General features: G+C 34.6%; 1 protein-coding gene across 3 annotated transcripts in view; it reads left to right on the forward strand.

Moving 5' to 3' along the window:
• The window catches only part of AKAP9 (A-kinase anchoring protein 9), a 170,764-nt gene that overhangs the window by 42,143 nt on the left and 107,105 nt on the right, over positions 1-21,516 (forward strand). Inside the window, exons 3-9 of one of the 3 annotated variants that reach the window (XM_031939998.1) lie at positions 4,079-4,123; positions 8,277-8,327; positions 8,688-8,858; positions 12,913-13,068; positions 15,577-15,774; positions 18,817-20,962; positions 21,074-21,243. In XM_031939998.1, the coding sequence (XP_031795858.1) occupies positions 4,079-4,123; positions 8,277-8,327; positions 8,688-8,858; positions 12,913-13,068; positions 15,577-15,774; positions 18,817-20,962; positions 21,074-21,243 (2,937 nt within the window). Of the gene's footprint in view, positions 1-4,078; positions 4,124-8,276; positions 8,328-8,687; positions 8,859-12,912; positions 13,069-15,576; positions 15,775-18,816; positions 21,244-21,516 lie in introns of all 3 variants that reach the window. The other 2 variants (XM_031939997.1, XM_031939999.1) reach the window with 2 other exon arrangements.

A 21,516-nucleotide genomic window follows, 5' to 3' on the forward strand; every position in this document is an offset into this window, starting at 1 on the left:
CCCCCTGCTGGCTCATCCTGATTGACTGAGAATGTGATCTTACATTTTAAACCTGAAAGCTACAGCAAATGGGGAAGCATCACATAAATTCAAATTTAAAGAAAGACATGCCTTTTGCTGACCCTGAGACATGTGCTTTCAACATATGGGCTGGGTAGATTAGGGCTCGGTCAGTCTCTTCTATACCTTCCCAGAATTGTTCTATCCACCCATATCTTGGGAATTATTTGCCAGGGGAATACAGGAACCTAATCCCAAAGCTTGGTTAATTTGTAGTTTTCCTTATAAGAAATAAAGTGAGGATGGTGGGGTTCCTGCTTGGGAATGAGAAAGTCTGAAGCAGAGCCGAGAGGGATTAGAGGCTCGCTAACTTGAGCCCCTCCCCAAAATGAAGCCGCCAGGAAGAACTCACTATGGGATAAGGAAGCTGGCACAAGCATGGAATGTTTCAGGATATGAGATCCCAGGACAGGCTGGGGCCCGATGTCCGTTTAGAAGGTCAGAAGCCCAGCAGGAGGAGAGTCTGGTGATTCCCTGGTTGTAGAGCCTGAAAACCCTGAGGCAGTGTGTTTGGGCTGGGGGGAAGGATTCTTAGATGCTGAGAGAGCTTGCACTTAGGAGATGTCAGCTCTGACTCATGGTGGGTGTGTGGCCTTGGGCAGCAAGCACCTTTTCTCTCTGCGGCCTTTAAAAGAGGAATATGGGTCATTAAGAGAGCATTGGACTAGAGGGTCTCTTAAGGGTCATTTATCTCTGAATCTGTGATCCTGTGATTCTCCCACAAGTGTCTGGAGAGAAAATTTAAAGTATGTTCTAAACTTGAAAGCCCCAAGCTAGTCAAAGGAGATGTTGTAGTTGCAAATACTGAACTGAAAAACAATTACTTATTTCTGCTTTCTGGCAGCATTCTGGACAGAACAAATAATAGTATCTTATATTCTTATAACACAAGTAGTTTTTAAAACCTTTTTTACCTCTTTTAAATTCTAGAGGTCACATTATAGAATTTGCCTATTAAAAGATCAAACTGAGGACCTTGAATCTGTTCCTGGTTGGCCTTTGGATATCCATCAACACAGTAAACGCTTCCACTTCCAGACCAATTTATAACTAGTTCTCAAAGTGTATTTGTTTCAACAGTTTTGTGAAGTAGGTTGGGTTGTTCAAAATATTATTCTCCTCATCGTATTATTCTCCTCTTCCTGATGAGGAAACGGAGGCTACTAGAGCTAAAGGCCCTGGGCCAGCTAATTGATGGTAGAAGTGAGACTTTTCTTGCAAGCTACTGTACTTTGCTACAAAGTTGTTTTTAATAATAACTTCTACTGATGTGACATTTTGGGGTTTACTAAGTGCTGCACAGATAGCTCATTCAATCCTTTCTAGAATACTTTGAAGGAGGTGTAGAATTAGTGAATAACACTTTCAGAATTTAAAAATGATTTCATTCAATCTGATGGCCAAATAGATTGAGTGACAGAACTGGGATTCTGACCTAGGACTGGTGATTTGAATACCAGAGCTTCTGTCAGTCCATTTACACTCCCCCAGCTGTGGATGGTCCAGACCCTGGGCTTTTTTCTCTCCTCTCACACTCTCTGTGATCTCATCAGTTCTCATGGGGCTAGGTATCATCTCTTCAGAGATGGCTCCAGATCTATATACCCAACACTAGTTTCCTTCATCATAATCAGCTTTTTTAAGGTTATTTTGAATTGGGTGGCCTATAAGCATTTCAACTTCCATATGTCCAAAACATAGTTTGTCTTTCCTTACCCATCCTTGCCCATCCCCCTTTCTCTATAGGACACAACTCCCTTTCTAGGTACATAGATTTTCAACCTTAACTTTCCCTCAATCAATAGGCATTGACTAAACATGAACTACTTTGCTAAATGCTGGGGATATAAAAAGAAAAAGGGGAAATAAAATAGTTCCCTCCATATACTAATAATCTCACGGGTAATTAGTTGCAAAGTGTTATGAATTGTACTTTTCTAATTTCTGTCTCATTGGTCCCTTGGTGAGGGGATCAACTATAAACAAATGAGGTTATACATGATCATGGAAGGAAGGAAGGAAACCAATATGGATGCTCAGAAGACTCATCAATCAAGTTCAGTTTTACATTGAAGGTCGTTTCTTGATTATGTTCTTAATTGGAAACCAGGTATTTGAACTTTACATTGATCCTTGTCATTGCTGATCTTCACTCATGTTAGATACCATGTTTCCCCCTTGCTGGCTCAGAGATTTCCTCTGATAATAATAATAATTATAAAAATTGGAGCTAGCCTGAATACTGCACTTTAAAGTTTGCAGATTACTTTATAAATTTTGTCCTACAACAACTCTGGGAGAGAGATGCTGCTATTATTCCCATATTACAGATGAGGAAAATAAAGCTGACCCTAGGGGTCACACAAGTAAACAGTGGAGACCAGATTTGAGCCCAGGTCTGACATCACTGCTCCACTTGGTGCCCATGAAGAAAACATAGTCTAATTTCTTGAAATTAGCCCTCCCTATTCTTTCTTTTGAATAAGATGTATGCTCTCAGAAAGATTCCAGGCATAAGTTAGTCTTATCTTCCCTCTCTGGTAATTATGATGTCAAATTTGCCTTCTTAGTTTGCTAGTCTACTCTTTATGTGCTATTGTGCATTGTTTGTAGTTTTCTGAGGCTGTTTCTTTCTTATTCTTTAGTTATAGTGAATATGTAGGTGCCACTGCTGCTATTCTTCTTCCTACTTTGTATCTGCCTTCTATGGAGTCGGGCTTGGTTGGATATATATTTTAGACAGTGTTCCCTTCCCCCCCCCCCCTTTACTTTTCTGATTTAAATGTTCATCTGAAAAGCAGCTATATGGTAGGGTGGTTTAGTTGTGGATGAACTTGGGAAGACCCAAGTTCAAATTCTACCTGAGACAACTCTCTTAATCTTACTTACCCATTTTCTTCATCATTAAAAAGGAAAGGATAAAAGAGCTATCTCCCAGAATGTTGTGAGGATAAAGCTAGAAAATAATTACAAAGCAATTATATAAATGCTTATTAAACATTGTCATTATTATTATGCCCTTTGAATTACATTTGTATGACTAGTGGCAAATACATTCTCTTTAGCCATTGTTGTGTACACTCCACCTCCAGGCAGGTGCCATTTTTATAATTTAAGCTGTGACCCATAAATCTAAATCTCCTTATTGAATACCAGTTAACTCTTCACTTATCAAATCTTTACCTCCTAAAAGTCTTGGCTTTGATGAATAATAGTTAGGAAAGGACTACCACTTTTTCATTTTTTGCAGAACTTTTTAAACTTTGGAAATCTTTCTAGATTCCTTCTGAAAATATCACTTGTGTTCAGATGAATTACTGAAATGGTTGCTGTTGCTTCGTCGTATTCTTTGTGACCTCATGGCAAAGGTATTGGAGTGGTTTGCCATTTCCTTCTTCAATAGATTAAGTCGCACAGAGGTTAAATTTAAGTCTGGGATATATTTGAGGCCAGATTTGTACTTGGGTTTTCCTCGCTACAGACCTAGTGCTCTATTCACTTAAATACCTTCATAACATATATGTATTTTGTGTACTTGTATGTGTCTATGTCTATAAGTATATATATTTGTTGGTCATTTTCACTTGTATCCAATTCTTCATGACCCCATTTTGAAGTTTTCTTGGCAAAGACACTGGAAAACTTGGCCATTTCCTTCCAGCTCCTTTTACAGATGAGGAACAGAGGCAAACAGGGTGAAGTGACTCCCAGGATTACACAGCCAATAATGGTCTGAATCTGGATTTGAATTCAGGAAGATGAGTCTTCCCCACTCCAGATGTAGTATTCTAGCCATTGTGCCATCTAGCTGTCCTTCATAAAAAATACCTCCATAAATCTCAAGACATCTCAACTTGTGAAAGACATTTTTAATTTTAAGCTCAAGTTGTTAAAATTTTAAATATTTTGCTAGTTTTTTAGAGATTTTTTTAACTTTCTGTGTATTATTTAGTAAAATCTAAAAATGGTAAAAAATGGTAAAAGCATGATAACATTTTTTTGTTTGTTTTAATTTTAGCCAGAAAGTGAAATTTCTACCACTGCGGATGATTATAGTTCAGAGGTAAGATTAAATGTTCTTGTTGTTTCAGAAATCAAAAAGTTGAACTAAGAATTTCACATATTGTAGGGGATCAAGCCCTTTATCTCCACCCTTTCCTTTAAAATACAATCATAACATACTAAATTAAAAAAAAAACCACAAAATTATTTTATTATATGGCCTCTTTATTGAAAATCTTAAATCTATTTTACTAGTTTCAGTCTTATTTAGTTAAACCTTCCATTGTAGTTTCTCTGAATTTTCCATATACATGTATGTGTCTATATAAACACACGTGTACATACCTACACATAGATATAAACATCCTATTATATTGGATTCCTAGAATAAATGAATATTGGAAGATTATTACATTTACATGAAGTAGAATATGCTCTGTCATTCTTAATATTAATTGTTCTACTTGAATTCTTGTTAATTATATTAATTTTTATGTTGAAAGTAGTATTGAGATATGGTTATTCATTTTTTACATGACAAAGCTAATCTTGAAGTTATATAATTATAAGAATATCTTGTTTCTACATTGCTAATACATATAAACATGTACATTGTATTGTTATTTAATTGATATCCCTTTTTTATTTTATTATCTTCCTTGATCCAGAGATATAGGAGGTAGTATTTTTTATCTGGATGATTCAGCACTTCAGTCTATATATATTGACCTAAACCCTTAAGAGTATTAATTTCCTTTGGTGTTTAATTTAAAAAGCACCATGCTTTTACTTTGGGAAGAAAAAACCAACCACTTTAAATTAGTTGTAGGCCATAAAGGGAATGAAAAATTTACATTTTTATGAATTTTATCTGGATGGAAGGATTCATTCATCATCTTAACAGAAAGAAAAAATTAAACAAAAGCTGTCAAGACAGATGGCTTTTCCAAACCTTTTTATTCTTTCTGAAACCTCCCATGGCTCCCCTTCCCCCTCACTCTCAGTGGGAGAACTTTTTGTTATATTTCACTGCAAAAATTATGATAATTCTCCCATGACCTCTCCTGCTTATCACACAACATTAAGATGCCTTCCACTGCTTTCGCCTTCTTCACTGCTGTCTCCTGTGAAAGAATGACCCTTCTTGCCATGGCAGACCAAGTGCAAATATTCCAATTCTACCCCATCTTTTCCAGCAGATAGCCCATTCTGTCATCCCCACTCTCTCACCAATCTTCTGTCTCTTCTGTTAGCAGCTTTCCTACTGCCCCATCTTTTAAAAAAATAACAAGAACAAAAAAAAAAAACCCTGAAAACTCTGGCTTGATCCATCCCTTCTTTCTGGATTACTGCCCTAAGTTTCCTCTCCCTTTTGTGGCTAACTCCTACAAGAAGGACATCTGCAGTGGGTACCTCTACTTTCCTTCTTTATTTTCACTCTCTTCTTGGATTTCTGCATCCTGGTTTTCAGACTCATCCAACTGGCACCGCGCTCTCCAAAGTTACAAATGATTGTTGAATTGCCAAGTGTGGTGGCTTTTCTCCTGGCTCTTGTTAGCATGTAGCACCAGCAGCCCCCTTCTTCTCCTTGGGACTCGGTTCTCTTTAGGTTTTCATGGCACTTTCTCAGTCTTTGCTGTATCTTCATCCAGGGCACGCCCACTAAGAGTCCCTCATAATTCTGTCTCTGCCCTTCACCAGCTTGCAAGGACTCCCCATCTTCCGTGCTGGACATTGCCAGATGTCCTTATCCAGGCCCTCCAAGTCTCACATCTCCAGCTACCCACTGGACATCTCAGACTAGACAACTCCTGACTATCTTAGACTCATCATATGTAGAAGTGAACCTTCCCCCTAAACCTCCCTCTTTCTAACCTTCCCCGTTAGTGTTAAAGGCTCCATCGTGCTAGTCCCAACCCCTCACTCTCTCTCATCCCCCATTTGCAGAGTCATTCATCTGCCAAGATTTGTGATTTCTATATTATAATGTTTCTCAGATGATCTCCTGCTTTGAGCCTGCCATTACTCCAGTGCAGACCCTCAGCATTTCCCATCAGTTCTATTTCAGAAACCTGCTGATTTGCCTCCTCACTCTAAGCTTTTTTTCTCTCCAGTCCATCCTCCATTCATCCGTCCGAGTAATCTTCCTAAAGCACAAGTCTAACCAGGTTTCTCCTCCCTCTCTCCTCCTACTGTTCAGTCAATTCTCTCTCCCAAGTACAGCCATTTTTCACTGTCCTCCATGGTTAGAACTCTCTCCCTTCTCATCTCCATGCCCTGGCTTCCTTTAAATCTCAGCTCAAATACCACCTGCAAGAAGCTTTTCCCCATTCTCATTCATCTTGGTGCACTCCTTCTGAGAGGATCACCAGTTTGCCTTATATACTTTGTACATAGACTTTCACAAGTTGTCTCACCTCTGTGACAGCAAAGGACTGTTTTGTGAATTGTAAACTCAAAACATAAATGCTAAGCCAGTGCCTGACATCCAGAGGGTGCTTAATAAATGCTTGTTTACTGGAAAAAGAATCCAGTTATATTTTTGGGGGTGAGAGCATCATGGACAAAACTAGTAAGATCAAGAAAAGCCTCATGTCTCAGAGCTGAGTACTGCCAGTGGCCAGAACTTTCAGTAAGACAGAGGAGAGAAAAGAGCATGCTGGTCACAGAGGCACAAGGATGGAAAGTGGACATGTGAGCAAGAGTAGGGAGGCAGACTCTGTGGGGATTAAGGGTATGAGGGAGGCAAATAGGAAAGAAATCCAGCCACAGTCTGAAGAGCTTTCAGTTTTAACTAGAAATTTAATCATTCTAAAGGGAAATGCTGCAAAAATTTATTTTAGTTTTTTTTCTCAGATTTTTAAGTGACTTAAATTTCAGGCATTCAGATGTCATCCTGCTCTGTCATTGGGTATTAATTACAAGATTGTAAATGTAAGAATTTGAGCTTAGACCCTTTGATTTTAGAGTCACTGCTCTTTTCATCCTTCTAAATAACAAGGAAGACTTGCAAAGCATTTAGTCTGATATCAGTTGTCAATTAGTTTTTTGTTCAATAAAATCTTGATTTGTACCATAATGATTCAGAATATAGAGATATTTAGGACTTGGGCAAGAATGCATTTATTTTTGTACATCAATGAAGAAAGTTGATTCCCTATGAAAATTAATAATGCAAACAAAATTGCTGCCATGTTTATTAGTCCACTGTAGAAATGAAAAGTTTTAAGCACTTAAAAGTGTTTTATTAGTGTCTATTTGTATTTTACAATGAATGTGCTATTCAGATTGTTGTTATCTCTTTATTAGAATAGGACTAGAGGTATCTCACTTCTTTAAAAAATAATTTATTCAGAATTTTTATTAATTTAGGTCAGCCTTCTTCCTGCTACTGTTACTCTAAATTTTTTTGAAAGAGAGTAGTGTATAAAATAGTGTTTGAAATAAGCAATACACCTGTGGTTCTACCAGAGAACTCTTAAGGAAATACCAAAGCCTGGAGAACACAAAGTCCAAAAAAGATCTTCTAGAAGTTTGTTTCTAAGTCATTTATTAAATAACTTATATCAGTTTGATTTGGAATTCTACTTTTGGGAAGAGCTGTTGTGACTCCTGATAAAGAATACTGGAGATTAGCCTGAGCTGTTCTGTAAGAGGGCAGAAATAAGGGAAAAAACCAGTCATGTGGAGATGAATGTTCTTAACAGAATGAACAGAGATGTTGATTAGCAGGATGTTCCAAGCTTTGTCTTCAGTAATTTTATGTAAACTTCCATCTTGACATAATTTTCATCTTACAGCCAGTCTCCTGAATGCTTAGATGAATGTTATAATGTTAACCTAACCATAGTAAACTATTTTGATTACAAGTGGATCTGGCATGAACACACCTTAAACGTAACAGTTTAAGAGAAAAATTTGATGAAATGTTTCATAAGAACTGGACTAGTTTTAGTTTCTCATTATTTTGTTAAAACAGCTTAACTATTTTGGTTATAATTGATATAGCTTGTCCTTCTGAAATGAAAAGTATACTTATTTTGAATTTCAGTCATTGTCATATCTTTGTCATGCATCTATAAAAATTTAGTCTGAACTGAAGAAATTACTAGTGAAGTATTTTTGTTATACAGTTTTCTTTAGGAAAATATTTCTATTAGCTATAGATTGTTATATCTAAATTCATTACATATTAAGAAATTGTTCTTATACAGGTAAATGGTTGCAGTTTGGTGAGAGGAGATATTCCTACAAATTTGTTAATGGTACAGTATTACAAGTTATCTAATAATAATAACAGCGGTGTTTAATATTAAGTGCACTTTTCTACTAGCTTACTAATCAGTCTTTACTCCTGCATGTGGTGCCTTCTTTGTGATGTGTAGGTGGCTATAACTTTGCACACAACATTCACTTTTCATTAAAAAGCTTAACATTTAACTGAATTTGCAATTATTCTTTATCAGAGCTTTTGGGGTGCAAAATTACATTAACTACACAAGTCAAAAAGTTCCTAGATGGTGTGTTACATTTCAACGATTTTTGATATGGAAGTCAGCATTTGAATAAGTTCCTCCTGAGGAATGCTTTGCAAATTGATTTTTAAGAAACTTGGATTGATTTAGGAAGAAGAATTTGGAGTTGGTGAATCTTATTCTGAACAAGGAGCACAGTACTCTTCAACACAACTAGAGATGATGGAGAATGAATTGGCTGGGAAGCAGCAAGAGATTGAAGAGCTAAGCAGAGAACTAGAGGAAATGAGGGCTGCATATGGCACAGAAGGATTGCAACAGGTATACTTACCTCACATTGCTTTCTGTTGTCACTTGTCAAAACAGAGTCCTTACTATCAATTAATGATCAATTTAAAATAGTTTTAAACTTGTACATTGGAGTTAGAGTTGTTTTAATATAAATTGGACTCTGGACCCATTTCATTCATATTGCATGATCACAATTTTCAGTCCTTGCATGTTGTTTGAATAATATTCAGAAAAACAAAAAACTTAAGAATCAAGTTTTGTGGTTTTTTTGTTTTTTTTTTCTTTTTACATAATAGGAAAACTATTATTTATTAGGCTTTCCTGATTCCAGCCTGCCCAAAGAATGAATTCTTGCTGTGACTGACCAGTTTTGCTACATTTAGGCATGTGGGACATGTAGAATATAAGAACGTATCATTTGCTTTTGAACAAGTTGAGATAAGGATACTGTTGACATTTATATTATTGTAATAGCTGTTTTTTTCATGCCATTTAAAATTCATTGATTTCTGTTTATGGTTAATTGCTTTGTATTTCATATTTCTACATTCAAGTTTTACAAAAATTCCCTTTTTTATTTATGTACAGTAATTTTTAAAGAACCTTAGATAATTTTAAAAGTTGGATGCTTGTTATTTCTTATTATTATGTTTTAGATTGCTGTTCAAGAAATTAGGTTAATTTTTTGATAACTGAATCAAAGGGTAATTATAAAAAAAATTTGTTCTTCAGTGGTTTTTAGTTGTGTCTGACTCTTTATTACCTCAGTTGGGGTTTTATTTTTTTTAATATATTTTTAAAAATTTTTAATAGTTTTTTATCTACAAGTTATATGCATGGTTAATTTTACAGCATTGACAATTGCCAAACCTTTTGTTCCAATTTTTCCCTTCTTTCCCCCCACCCCCTCCCCTAGATGGAAGGATGACCAATACATGTTAAATATGTTAAAGTATAAATTAAATACAAAATAAGTATACATGTCCAAACCGTTATTTTGCTATACAAAAAGAATCGGACTCTGAAATAGTGTACAATTAGCCTATGAAGGAAATAAAAAATGAAAATTGAATTCGGGAAGATGAGTCTTTCTGACTCCAAGCCCAGTGCTTTATCCACTGGGCTATCTAGAGGCCAGTTATAACAACAATCATACATTTGTATAGTGTCTCATAATTTACGTTGTTCTTTTTAAGAACTTAAAGTTTTGTTGTTTTGTTTTAAAGACATTCTACACAATTCTGTTACATATGCTACTTTCAGTAACCCTGTGAAGTATGTTGAGCAAATGATGTTCTCCCCAATTAACCAATGTATAAACTGAGGTTCGGAGACCAGTGCCAGAATCACACCACTTTTGTTTTCATATCTTGTGCTATATTTCATCTGTCATCCTATAATAACAATGCAGAAAACCTTTGTTTTGTAACAATCCGCAAAAAAAAAATTGACTTAAAACACTGCTGTATGAGTTCTTATGGTATGTATCTAACTTACTGTGTGATAGCTGGTTAGAACAATTCTCCTGTAATAGTTTACAGTAAAAAAGAGAGAAAAGGTGTTGGGATGTACTACTAAGGTTAGTTTACTTGACATATCCAGAAGGAAAATGAGAGGAAGTGAAGTTTTCTTTTTCCTAATGAAGAGCTAACAGATTATATTCTGTGGAACTAGGAAATCTATATATACTTATCAGTTAAAATAATGAGTCAAAAAAAATCTAAATTACCAACTTAGAACAAGGACAGAAGAAACTGACTTGACTGATATAGCAAAAATACATCTGTCTACTACTTTATAAAAAAATAACATCTACTTTATTTGTTAATACAGTCAAGAAGGCAGCATATTCCAAAAAACTCCTGTGGCAATCAATTCCAATGTTTGAATTTCATTGCTGGACAACTGAAAAAAGATCCTGAGTATAATTAATGGTTGTATTAGTCTTATATTTTTATTTTCTTAAAAGTATGGGGATTACATGTTTATATCCTACTTGTATGATATTATTACCTTGACAATTATATTACCCCTTATTTTGAAAGAGAAATACAGGCTTTTATTGGATGATTTGCAACATGTTTTTATATTATTGAATAGTTTAAAGGTTCTTCATTTATGTAAAAAAGAATTTGGCTATGAAATTCTTTTAAATGATATTCCCATTAAATTGTATATATTTCTCCAGATTAGGAAGAAATAGTAAAATTCTATATTTTCTCTCTACAGATATTTAGGAATAATTTCTCTCTTATAAAATCTCTTGGTAGGGGATTCTTATTTTCCTCTATGACTTGTTTTTCTAACTGAACTAAAAAGCCAAGAACCCAGTGTTTCAATTAATTTTATTATAAATCTTTGAAAATCATTCATCTTTATGGTAACATTGCTATCATAAAGCTAACATTGCTGTCAGCCATCTTTTATGATTACACAACTATATATCCAGAATAAAAGATTTATTCCTTTAATAAATTTTGTGGATGAAGTAATGCTTTTCTTTGAAGGTTCCATTTGGAATTTGTGACATAAATAGAAAAGAAATTTTGCATAATATAATAGTTATTTTCTTTAGAAAGAATAGAAAGCAAAACGGGGCCAGGAACATCAGAAGGTAAAGATGAGGAGTGAGAGAATCCCTGCCAGACAGCTAGTAAAAATGCCTGGAGATGGGAGATGATGTTTTTTGTATGACGAAAAATAGATTTGTCACTGGAGAGGCAATATATAAAGTCTGCAAAGGGCCAGGTTATAGATGGCTTCAGTAACCAGTCAGAATTTTCTATTTGATCCTAGAAGCAAAAGGGAGCCACTTAAGACTATAGAGGAGTGGAAGTGGGCCTGGGGGAGTCACACAGCCAGACCTGCACTTTAGAAAGAGCTCTTTGAGAGGCAGATGGCAGAAACTTGAACAGGAAAACAAGCCCCTAGGCTGCTGCAAGAATCCAGGCGAGAGACTCTAAGAGACTGAGCCAGGTAGCAGAGAGTATCAGAGGAAATGATGGTCTGTATGAAAAATAGTGTCCTGGTTAGAAACAGTGGGCCCTGGAAAAAATGGAAATGGAGGGTGAGCACTCAGTAGTGATAGGTAAAGTGAAGAAGAGGAGAGGGCTTTAGGGAAAAGAGGAATCCAGTTTTAGACATATTGAATTCAAAATATTAATGAGACATCCATTTCAGCATTCTGGAGATATGACATGAGGCAGCTAAGAGGTGAGGGCTGCATAAAAGGCATGTGGGAAGCATCAGCATAGGGAGAAGAGGCTCCAGGGGAACTGATGTGGCCAATTAAGTAAAGTCATTTAGAACAGGAGCTGGCAAATGATGGCCCATGGACCAAACTCTGTCTGCAGCCTGTTTCTGTAGAGCCTTAGAGCCAAGGTCTTATTTACATTTATAAGTAAAATTTTATTACATATAAAAATGTGTAATTTGCCCACCTTTGGTCTAGAGCCCAGTTTCTTAAATTATGGGCCACAATGCCATATGGGGTCTCCTGACTGAATGTGGAAGTCTTGAAATTATGATTTTTTTAATCGTGTTTGATATGTGTACCTGTTATATTTACTTCATATCCAGGGTCACATAAAAATTTATTGGGCAAAAAGGCAAGTAGAAAAAGTTTAAGTCATCCTTATTTAGAGGAGAATATGAAGACCAGGGACAGAATCATGGGAGATCTCCCCCCAAATTATTGAACATGCCCTAGATTAAGATCCAGCAAAGGAGCCTGAGAAGGACTGGTTAGATAAGTAGATTCAGCACTAGGTAAGAACAGTGTCATAAAAACCTGAAGAGAAGAAAGAATCAAGAAGAGGATGGTTAACAAGGACTGCAGAGAAGTCAAGAAGAATGAATTAGGATTGAGAAAACTGAATAAATTACTAATGACTTTTTGTCACATAAACTAAGAAATTTCTGTTAGCCAAAATTAAAAAAAAAAAAAAAAGAAATGCCAATAAATAAGATTTTAGAATCTAGCATATTATTTCAACATTTAGTTAGACATCATTTTTAAAAGTAATTAGCCTATAATTTCATTTTTAAATTGGTTTTTTATTATCCTTTTTTGCTTTTTTTATAGCTTCAAGAATTTGAAGCGGCAATTAAGCAAAGAGATGGCATCATCACCCAACTTACTGCTAACCTACAGCAAGCACGAAGAGAAAAAGATGAGACTATGAGAGAATTTTTAGAGCTGACAGAACAAAGTCAAAAGTTGCAAATACAGTTCCAGCATGTAAGTCTTCTTGTTAGTTAGTGCCAATTATCAGATTAATGAAACATTAGTTTATATTCCCTTTGGTGGTTTCCCTTTTCTTGGTTTCTCTGCTTTCTCCTTTTGTTTTCCATTTCAAGAATTACAAATGATACAAACTTCAATGATTTTCATCACCATTGTTTACTAATGGTCTCTGGCTGAGATTGAACTTTCTCCTCAAAATAGTAAAATGGCCAAATAATTTTCTAGGCAATAATAATAATTCCCTAGAACAATAAAAATTTTCTGAGTAAATAATAATAAGACTAATAATTAATCTTTATCTTCCCCTCAAAATATTCCTTCACCATTCATTTAAAAATTGAAGTTTGTAACTTGGGTAGGGGAGTTGTTTGTATATGAGAGAGAGAGACAGAGGGAGAAAGAGAAAGAAAGAGATAGAGAGAGAGAGAAGAGCAGAGAAAAATGTGTGTGTAGAAATGATTTTTTTAAAAATCTGCATAACAATGGCCAGGGTTAACATTAAAGACTAGATGAGAATCTCTTTTTTTTCATGATGATGGTTTCCTTCACAGTTGATAAATTTTTTCAGCATGATTTATCTACCAAAAAAAAAAAAAATCTCTAAAAAAGCAAATTTCAGACTTGAGATTTGGTTTTCATCATGCTACATCTTTTTTCAGTGGGCCTAAACACATTTTCATAAGCAAGACCAAGGTTATTCTCTTCCAGAGCCTTCCAGAAACTTTGTGCAAGAACTGCTCTGATAAGAAATTGACTGGGTGGACTTTAATCTGCAGCAAGGATTCGTAACTTGGGGTCCATGAGCTTAATTTTTCTTAGTATTTTGATAACTGTTTCAATATAATTAGTTTCTTTTGTAATTTTTTATATACTTAATTTTTTTTTTTTTCTGAGAGGGTAAAAAGTTAAGATGGCAGAACAGCAGAAGTATCACTCATTTCTTCCAACATCAAGATTTCAAAAATGCATCAAGCCAATAAAAGGAAATAAAAATCACAAAAGTTCTCATAATAAAAAGAAAAGTTATTGTTATAAGGGCATGAAAGCTATAGAGAATTTTGTGATGAGATTTCTGTAATTGTATAATAAAAGTATATAAACCTATATAGAAAATATATGTAAAGATATATGCTTTGCATTTAAATGCCTAGAAGGAGACTAATAGTCTCCTAAACATGATATATAGGTCCAACTAATCTTGATCATGCCATTTTTCTGTGATCATGTTAGTTGTATATCTGTCACTTTTATTGATCTTTGGTGTTCATACCATTAGTTGCATTTTCCTCTACTTCTGTTCTTAGATCACTAATTGGGAAAGAGGAATTAATTTTTCTGGCAGTGTTATACTTTTAGCTTTTTAGAATTTCCTTGTTCTTTGTTCATAACAGAATGAGCTGACTCCTGCTCTCCCTATGTGTTAGTGTACTTTGTGTCTTAGAAAAAATTACTGTGTGTTTATTAGACAAAAATTACCATGTATTTATTTTGTGTATGTCTTATGTGTATGTGTGTGTATATATATGTATGTATGTGTGTATATATATATATATATGCATGTCATCTCCAATAGAAGGTAAACCCTTGAAGGCATGAATTGTTTTTATTTTTGTATCCCTAGGACCCAGCATAATGTCTGTTAATAAATGGATATTTATTGATTGAAAGGCACTCTTTTTTTCTAGCCTCGGGATAGTTATCTATCTTAATTCCAACAAACTAGTCATGCACAAATTGCTAAATTGAAGGGGTTATAAAATTACTATTTTATAAGCCTTTCCAGTTGAACATGAAACAGTACAGCTCTTATTAACATTGGTCCAAACAAAAGCTATACTTTTCCTCCAAATTCTGACTTGTGTTAAACAAGTGGGGACTATCATAATATTAGATTTCAATATATACCCATAAATTTTTTTTCCTTTCAAAAAAACTTCATTTTAGGGGTGCTACTTCTGTTATGAGGATGGTCTATGTAATTGAACCAATATATTATGGTTAGGAGACTATCAGTCTCCTTCCAGGCAAATGCAAAGCATATACCTTTTATATACTTTTTCTATTTGTGTTTATATATTATTATTATATAATTACTGAAATCTCATCATAAAACTTTTTGTACCTCTCACAAGAACTTATTTAACTAGGGAGTTGTGAAGGCTGAAGGGAGTTTAGACCTAGTTCATATCTCTTTGGTGGGAATCAGAGCAGATCTGCCTTTTACCAAAAGTTGCTCCAAGTTTCATAGTAAATTTCCATTTTCTAATTTATGATGGTAATAACTTTTGTGAAAGGGCACTTCTTTTTCTATTAAATAATTTCTATCCTATTAAGTGATTCTCATCCTGGGTCAAGATGGAGTTTTTCAGAACTGTATTGGGGAAGGAAGAAGGGGATGGGAGGCACTGATCATAGTAACAAAAAAAAAGTCTCCTTTTCTTCCTTTTTTATGCAAATGTATTCACTAACATTTTTAATGTCATTTTTTTTTTTTAATTTCAGTTACAGGCTAGTGAAACTCTAAGAAACACCAGTCATAGTAGCACAGCTGCAGATTTACTTCAAGCCAAACAACAGATTCTCACTCATCAGCAGCAGCTAGAAGAGCAAGACCATTTATTAGAAGATTATCAAAAGAAGAAAGAAGAATTCAAAATGCAAATTAATTTCTTGGAAGAGAAAATTAGAACTTATGAAATGGTATGCTCTTTTTAATGATAGTCTACCAAAAGATTTATAGCTTTGCAATTAGCTTTATGTTAATTTTTTATCTCCTTTTGAATTAATTTAAAAAGCTTTAGAAATAAACATTCATTTCATTATTATTATGCAAATGACTCACAAAAGCTTTATAATGAAGAAAAGTTCTTCTCATAGATAAAATAATAATTTATTTTGTAACTTTTTACAGCCCCATTTTAATAATGCAAGTATTGAGTTCTAAGCCACAAGTTAAACTTTTATGTGGTAATGAGGTCTGTCTGCTAGGTCTTATGATTAAGGTCTTTGGAAAAGTTCTAGCATAAATTCATGCTAATTCATTGTTATAAACAGATTACATTAGAGGGCAACCAGTTAGGAAGCAATTGAAATCATCCTAATGAGAGGCGAGGAAGGCCAGAACTGGGGTGGTTGGGGTGTGTGGAGAGAAAGAGACAAATCCAATAATTCTCTGTAGCTATAATCAAGAGGACTTGGCACATAATTGAATATGAGCAGTGAAGATGAGTGATGTATTAAGAATGATGCCATCCTTTTAAAACTAGCTAATTAGAAAAGAGAGTTTATGAAATTAAACAATGACTGTCTATAATAAGCCCTGAAATAGGGGCAGGTAGGTAGTGCAGTGAGAGCACCAGCCCTGAAGTCAGGAGGATCTGCATTTTCAAATGTAGCCTCAGACACTTAATGCTTCCTAGCTGTGTAACCCTGGGCAAGTCACTTAACCCCAACTGCCTCGGGGGGGGGGGGGGGGGGGGGGGGGGGGGGGGGGGGGCGGGGGGAGCCCTGAAGTAACTGGAAATAAATGACATATAAATGTTAAGAGAATGAAGTCAGGATAAATCTTATTTTTTATTATTCATTAATCATTAATTATGTATTTATTATTCTAATATATTTATATCATATGTGTTGTATATCCTATTCATAGGATATTTTTTATTTTAACAATATTTATTTTTACAGTTTTTTAAACAATTTTAACAATGCTTATTAATTTATTATTTAAATATAATTTATTTACTTATTTTGTTATTAGTTCATTTGTTAATTATTAGTTTACTTATTGTTATTTATTATTTAAATGTATTTAATTCATTATCATTAATTGATTTGTTATATGATTGTGTAATACAGGGGCCCTCAAGCTTTTTAAATAGGGGGCCAGTTCACTGTCCCACAGACTGTTGGAGGGCCGGACTATAGTAAAAACAAAATCTTTGTTTTGTGGGCCTTTAAATAAAGAAACTTCCTAGCCCTGAGTGAGGGGAATAAACGTCCTCATCTGCTGCATCTGGCCCACGGGCCATAGTTTGAGAACCACTGGTATAATATATAATATATGTTGTATATAATGTGTATGAAACATAATTATATAATGATTAATTGATTATTTATTATTTAAATATAGTTAAGAAAACCATGTCAAGACCAAATTGTCATATTTGGAATTGACAGATAGACATTTTACTAGTATTAATTGAAAAATATACAATACACTAGTGGGTATAAAAGCTAAAAGATGTCACAATCTTTGCTTCAAGAAGCTAAAACCAGGGCAGCTAGGTGGTGTAGTGAATAGAGCACCAGCTCTGAAGTCAGGGGACCTGAGTTCAAATCTGGTCTTTGGACACTTAACACTTCTTGGCTGTGTGACCCTGGGCAAGTCACTTAATTAACCCCAATGGCCTCAGGAAAAAAATTAATTACATAAGTAACTAGTAAGGAGAGATAACACTAACAGAAAGAATTGTAATGGTAGTGTAATAGAAAGTGATTTATGCCAGATGAGAAAAAGTGGAGAAATTGTTATCCATATTGGAAGAGCAAAGAGATAATTTTCTATGAAGAAGATCGAGTTTGACCTGACCTTGGAAGTAGAACTATTCCAATAGGTAACTATAGAAAGGGAGTGTATTCCAGGTCAAGTCAAATCAACAAGTATTAATTATGTGTTTACTGGATGCCTATCACAGGTATAGAGAACATCTTGAACAAAGAGGAGGATGCATCTGAGAAACCATTAGTAGCTCAGTTTTACTGAAGCAAAATCTTAGGAGAGGCGCAAGGGGAAATACTAGAAGGGTCAGGTGGGACCAGGTCATGTAGGGTCTTGAATGCCAGATTACAGAACGTGGACTTGATTTTATATATGGGAAATCATTGAAAGTTTTTAAGCAGGACAGGTGATGTCATTAGAAACATAAGAAACTGAAACAAACATGAAGAATCTCTTATGTGCCCAGTATATGTGATAAAATCTTTATAAATATCTAATTTAAGTAGGTCTTTTCAAAGATTTTATTGTCAGCATTGTGTGAGGCTATTCAAGTTGGGAAACCATTTAGGTAGCTTTTGAAATCAATTTGTTCAACACATTTATTAAGTATCTACATGACTAGTCAACTCAACCACAGTAATACTATATCCCAGGCATTGATCATATAAAGCTGTTTTTCTATCAAATGAGATATTACTTGGGCATGTAGTAGGTGCTATACATTTTTATTCCCTTCCCCCTTAACTACAATATAATGATTACATCAAATTTTGAACTATTCTTAATTCACTGGCATTGATTTAATGAATTTACCATATAAAATTAGTAAATGCAAAGCGATATATCAGTAAACAGTATTAACATTTTTCATACATAAAATGAATAAGTAGTAGTCTAACTCAAGAGGCTCACAGCCCATAAGGCATGGTGTCATCACTTGTTCTTGTTGGAAATAATTCTCTTTATCCATGAGTCTACATCCGAAACCTGAATGGATAAGGAAAGTTTCATCCCTATCTCCAAATTTCCATTTAAACTACAATTCTGGTCTTGGGTTGCCAAGGCAGAATATCATAGATGTCCTTGATTATGCTTGGAATTTAGCCATTTTAAGTGGTTTCTCATTCAGACATACCGTCAAGATATCAAGCATCTATAAATACTTTTTCTCTATCCTTTTTCAGTAAATCACCTCTAAGTCACCAGAAGAGTTAATTACTTTTTTTCTCTCTTATTTTCAGAAGGAACAAAATAAAAAAGTAGAAGATTCAAATAAAAAGGAATTACAAGAAAAGGAATTAGTCATTGAAGAGTTAAAAATGAAAATAATAGAAGAAGAAAGAAACTCGCTTGAGCTAAAGGATAAACTATCAGCTACTGATAAATTATTGGGGGAATTCAAAGAACAGATTATGGAAAAAAATCAAGAAATAAATAATATAAAACTAGAATTAACTAATACTAAACAAAAAGAAAGACAGTGCTCTGATGAAATAAAACAATTAATGGGGACTGTTGAAGAACTTCAAAAGAAAAATCATAAGGACAGCCAATTTGAAATTGATATGGTACAAAGAATGGAACAAGAGACTCAAAGGAAGTTGGAGCAACTCCGAGCAGAGCTGGATGAAATGTATGGGCAGCAGATTGTGCAGATGAAACAAGAATTAATAAAGCAGCATGTGTTAAAGATAGATGAACTTAATGCACGACATAAAGGAGAACTGGAAAATACTTTAAAAGCATGCCCAAATATTCCAGTAAATGAAAATCAAATACAGTTAATGAATATGGCAATTACCGAATTGAATCTAAAACTTCAGGATGCTAATTCTCAAAGAGAAAAAATAAAAGAAGAATTAGAAGTAGTTTTAGGAGAAAAGTCTACTCTACAGAGAGAAATTGAAGACCTTTTTGAAGAATTAAGCTTTTCAAGGGACCAGATTCAAAGAGCTAGACAGACAATAGTTGAGCAGGAAGGTAAACTTAATGAAGCACACAAATTGCTTGGCAGTGTGGAAGATTTGAAAGCCCAGATTGTTTCTGCATCTGAATTCAGGAAGGAGTTAGAATTAAAACATGAGGCCGAAGTTACCAATTACAAGATAAAGCTTGAAATGCTAGAGAAAGAAAAGAATGCTGTGTTAGACAGAATGGCCGAATCTCAAGAAGCGGAATTAGAAAGACTAAGAACGCAGCTGCTATTCAGCCATGAAGAAGAGCTCTCTAAACTCCGACAAGACTTAGAAATTGAACATCAAGTTAATGTAGAAAAACTTAAAGATAACTTAGGTATTCGCTATAAACAGCAGATAGAGAAGTTACACAATGAAATGAGTCAAAAGATAGAAACCATGCAATTTGAAAAGGACAGTTTAATAACTAAGCAGAATCAGTTACTTTTAGAAATTTCTAAACTAAAAGATTTACAGCAATCTCTTGTAAATTCAAAATCAGAAGAGATGACTCTTCAAATCAATGAACTTCAAAAAGAGATTGAAGTACTCAGGCAAGAAGAAAAGGAAAAGGGCACACTTGAACAAGAAGTACAGGAATTACAACTTAAAACTGAATTTTTGGAGAAGCAAATAAAAGAGAAAGAAGATGACCTACAAGAAAAATTTGAACAACTTGAAACTGAGAATACTGTTCTTAAAAATGAAAAGAAAGCTCTTGAAGATATGCTGAAAATATATTCTCCCATTAACAAAGAAGAAAACTTGATTTTCATAGATTCAATTAAGCCCAAATCTGAAGACTGTGACTGGCAAAAAAAAGTTGATATACTTCTAGAAGAAAATGAGAAGCTCACAAAGCAATGCACTCAGCTAAATGAACGGATTGAGGAACAAAGGAACACATATTCATTTGCTGAAAAAAATTTTGAGGTTAACTGTCAGGAGTTACAAGAAGAAATTGCTTGTCTTCTAAAGGTAAAAGCTGATTTAGAGGACAGTAAAAACAAACAGGAAATAGAATATCAAATGAAGCTAAAGGCTCTCACTGATGAACTTTATCACCTACAGAGAAGTCAGCCAGCTTTAGTGAAAGCCAGAAGTACAGATTCTGAAGGTTGTAAAGATGACAAGTCTTTCGTGGCAGAAGTTTCGGAAGTTGGCGAAGTTGTCGAGAAAGATACTACAGAACTTATGGAAAAACTTGAGGTGACCCAGAGAGAGAAGTTAGAACTCTCCGAGAGACTGTCAGATCTTTCTGAGCAGTTAAAGCAGAAGCATGGTGAAATTAATCACCTAAGTGAGGAAGTGAAATCTTTAAAGCAAGAGAAAGAACAAGTTTTAAACAGGTGCAAAGAGCTGGAAACCATAGTCAGCCATAGTCAAGCAGAACATGTGGATGAGTTAAAACTTACGCTGTGGGATTTGAAAGGTAACATTCAAACAGAGGGAAGTAAAGATCCTAAAAGTCCTGTATTTAAAATAAATAAAGACTTTAATGAAGGAGCAAAGATCATAGAGGACAATAAAATTTCATTTGCAGATGTGACTGTTAAAAAGGAAAGCAGGCAAGAACTGGTGGAAGTGGATCATGTGGACTCTGTGGCTGACCAGTTGGCTAATGAGTCATCATTATCATCATCATGTTTGGATAGTGCACAGAGTGAAAATGACCGGCTTCGGCAGGAGCTCGGTATTCTGAAATCTGAACAGGTTTGTTTATTGATCCATCTGTGATTAAGGTTGAAGAGAGAAAAAAAACCTTCTTACTAGGAAATATTTTTGTTGTTCACAAAAACATAAATGAACATTCTGAAAGAGAGAATGAAATTAATTCTTTTCAAGTTATTCTCATTAGGGCTTGTTTTTTTTATTTTCCAGGCAGACAAATATTTTAAATTATTCTAATTTCCTCTAAAGTGTTATATTAGATCCCTCAGAATAAAAAACTCTAAATAATTTGTGTTCAGATAAAGCTAGAGGAAA

This window comes from Sarcophilus harrisii, chromosome 5 (assembly GCF_902635505.1).
Source record: "Sarcophilus harrisii chromosome 5, mSarHar1.11, whole genome shotgun sequence".
In the NCBI taxonomy this organism is placed as follows: Eukaryota; Metazoa; Chordata; class Mammalia; order Dasyuromorphia; family Dasyuridae; genus Sarcophilus; species Sarcophilus harrisii.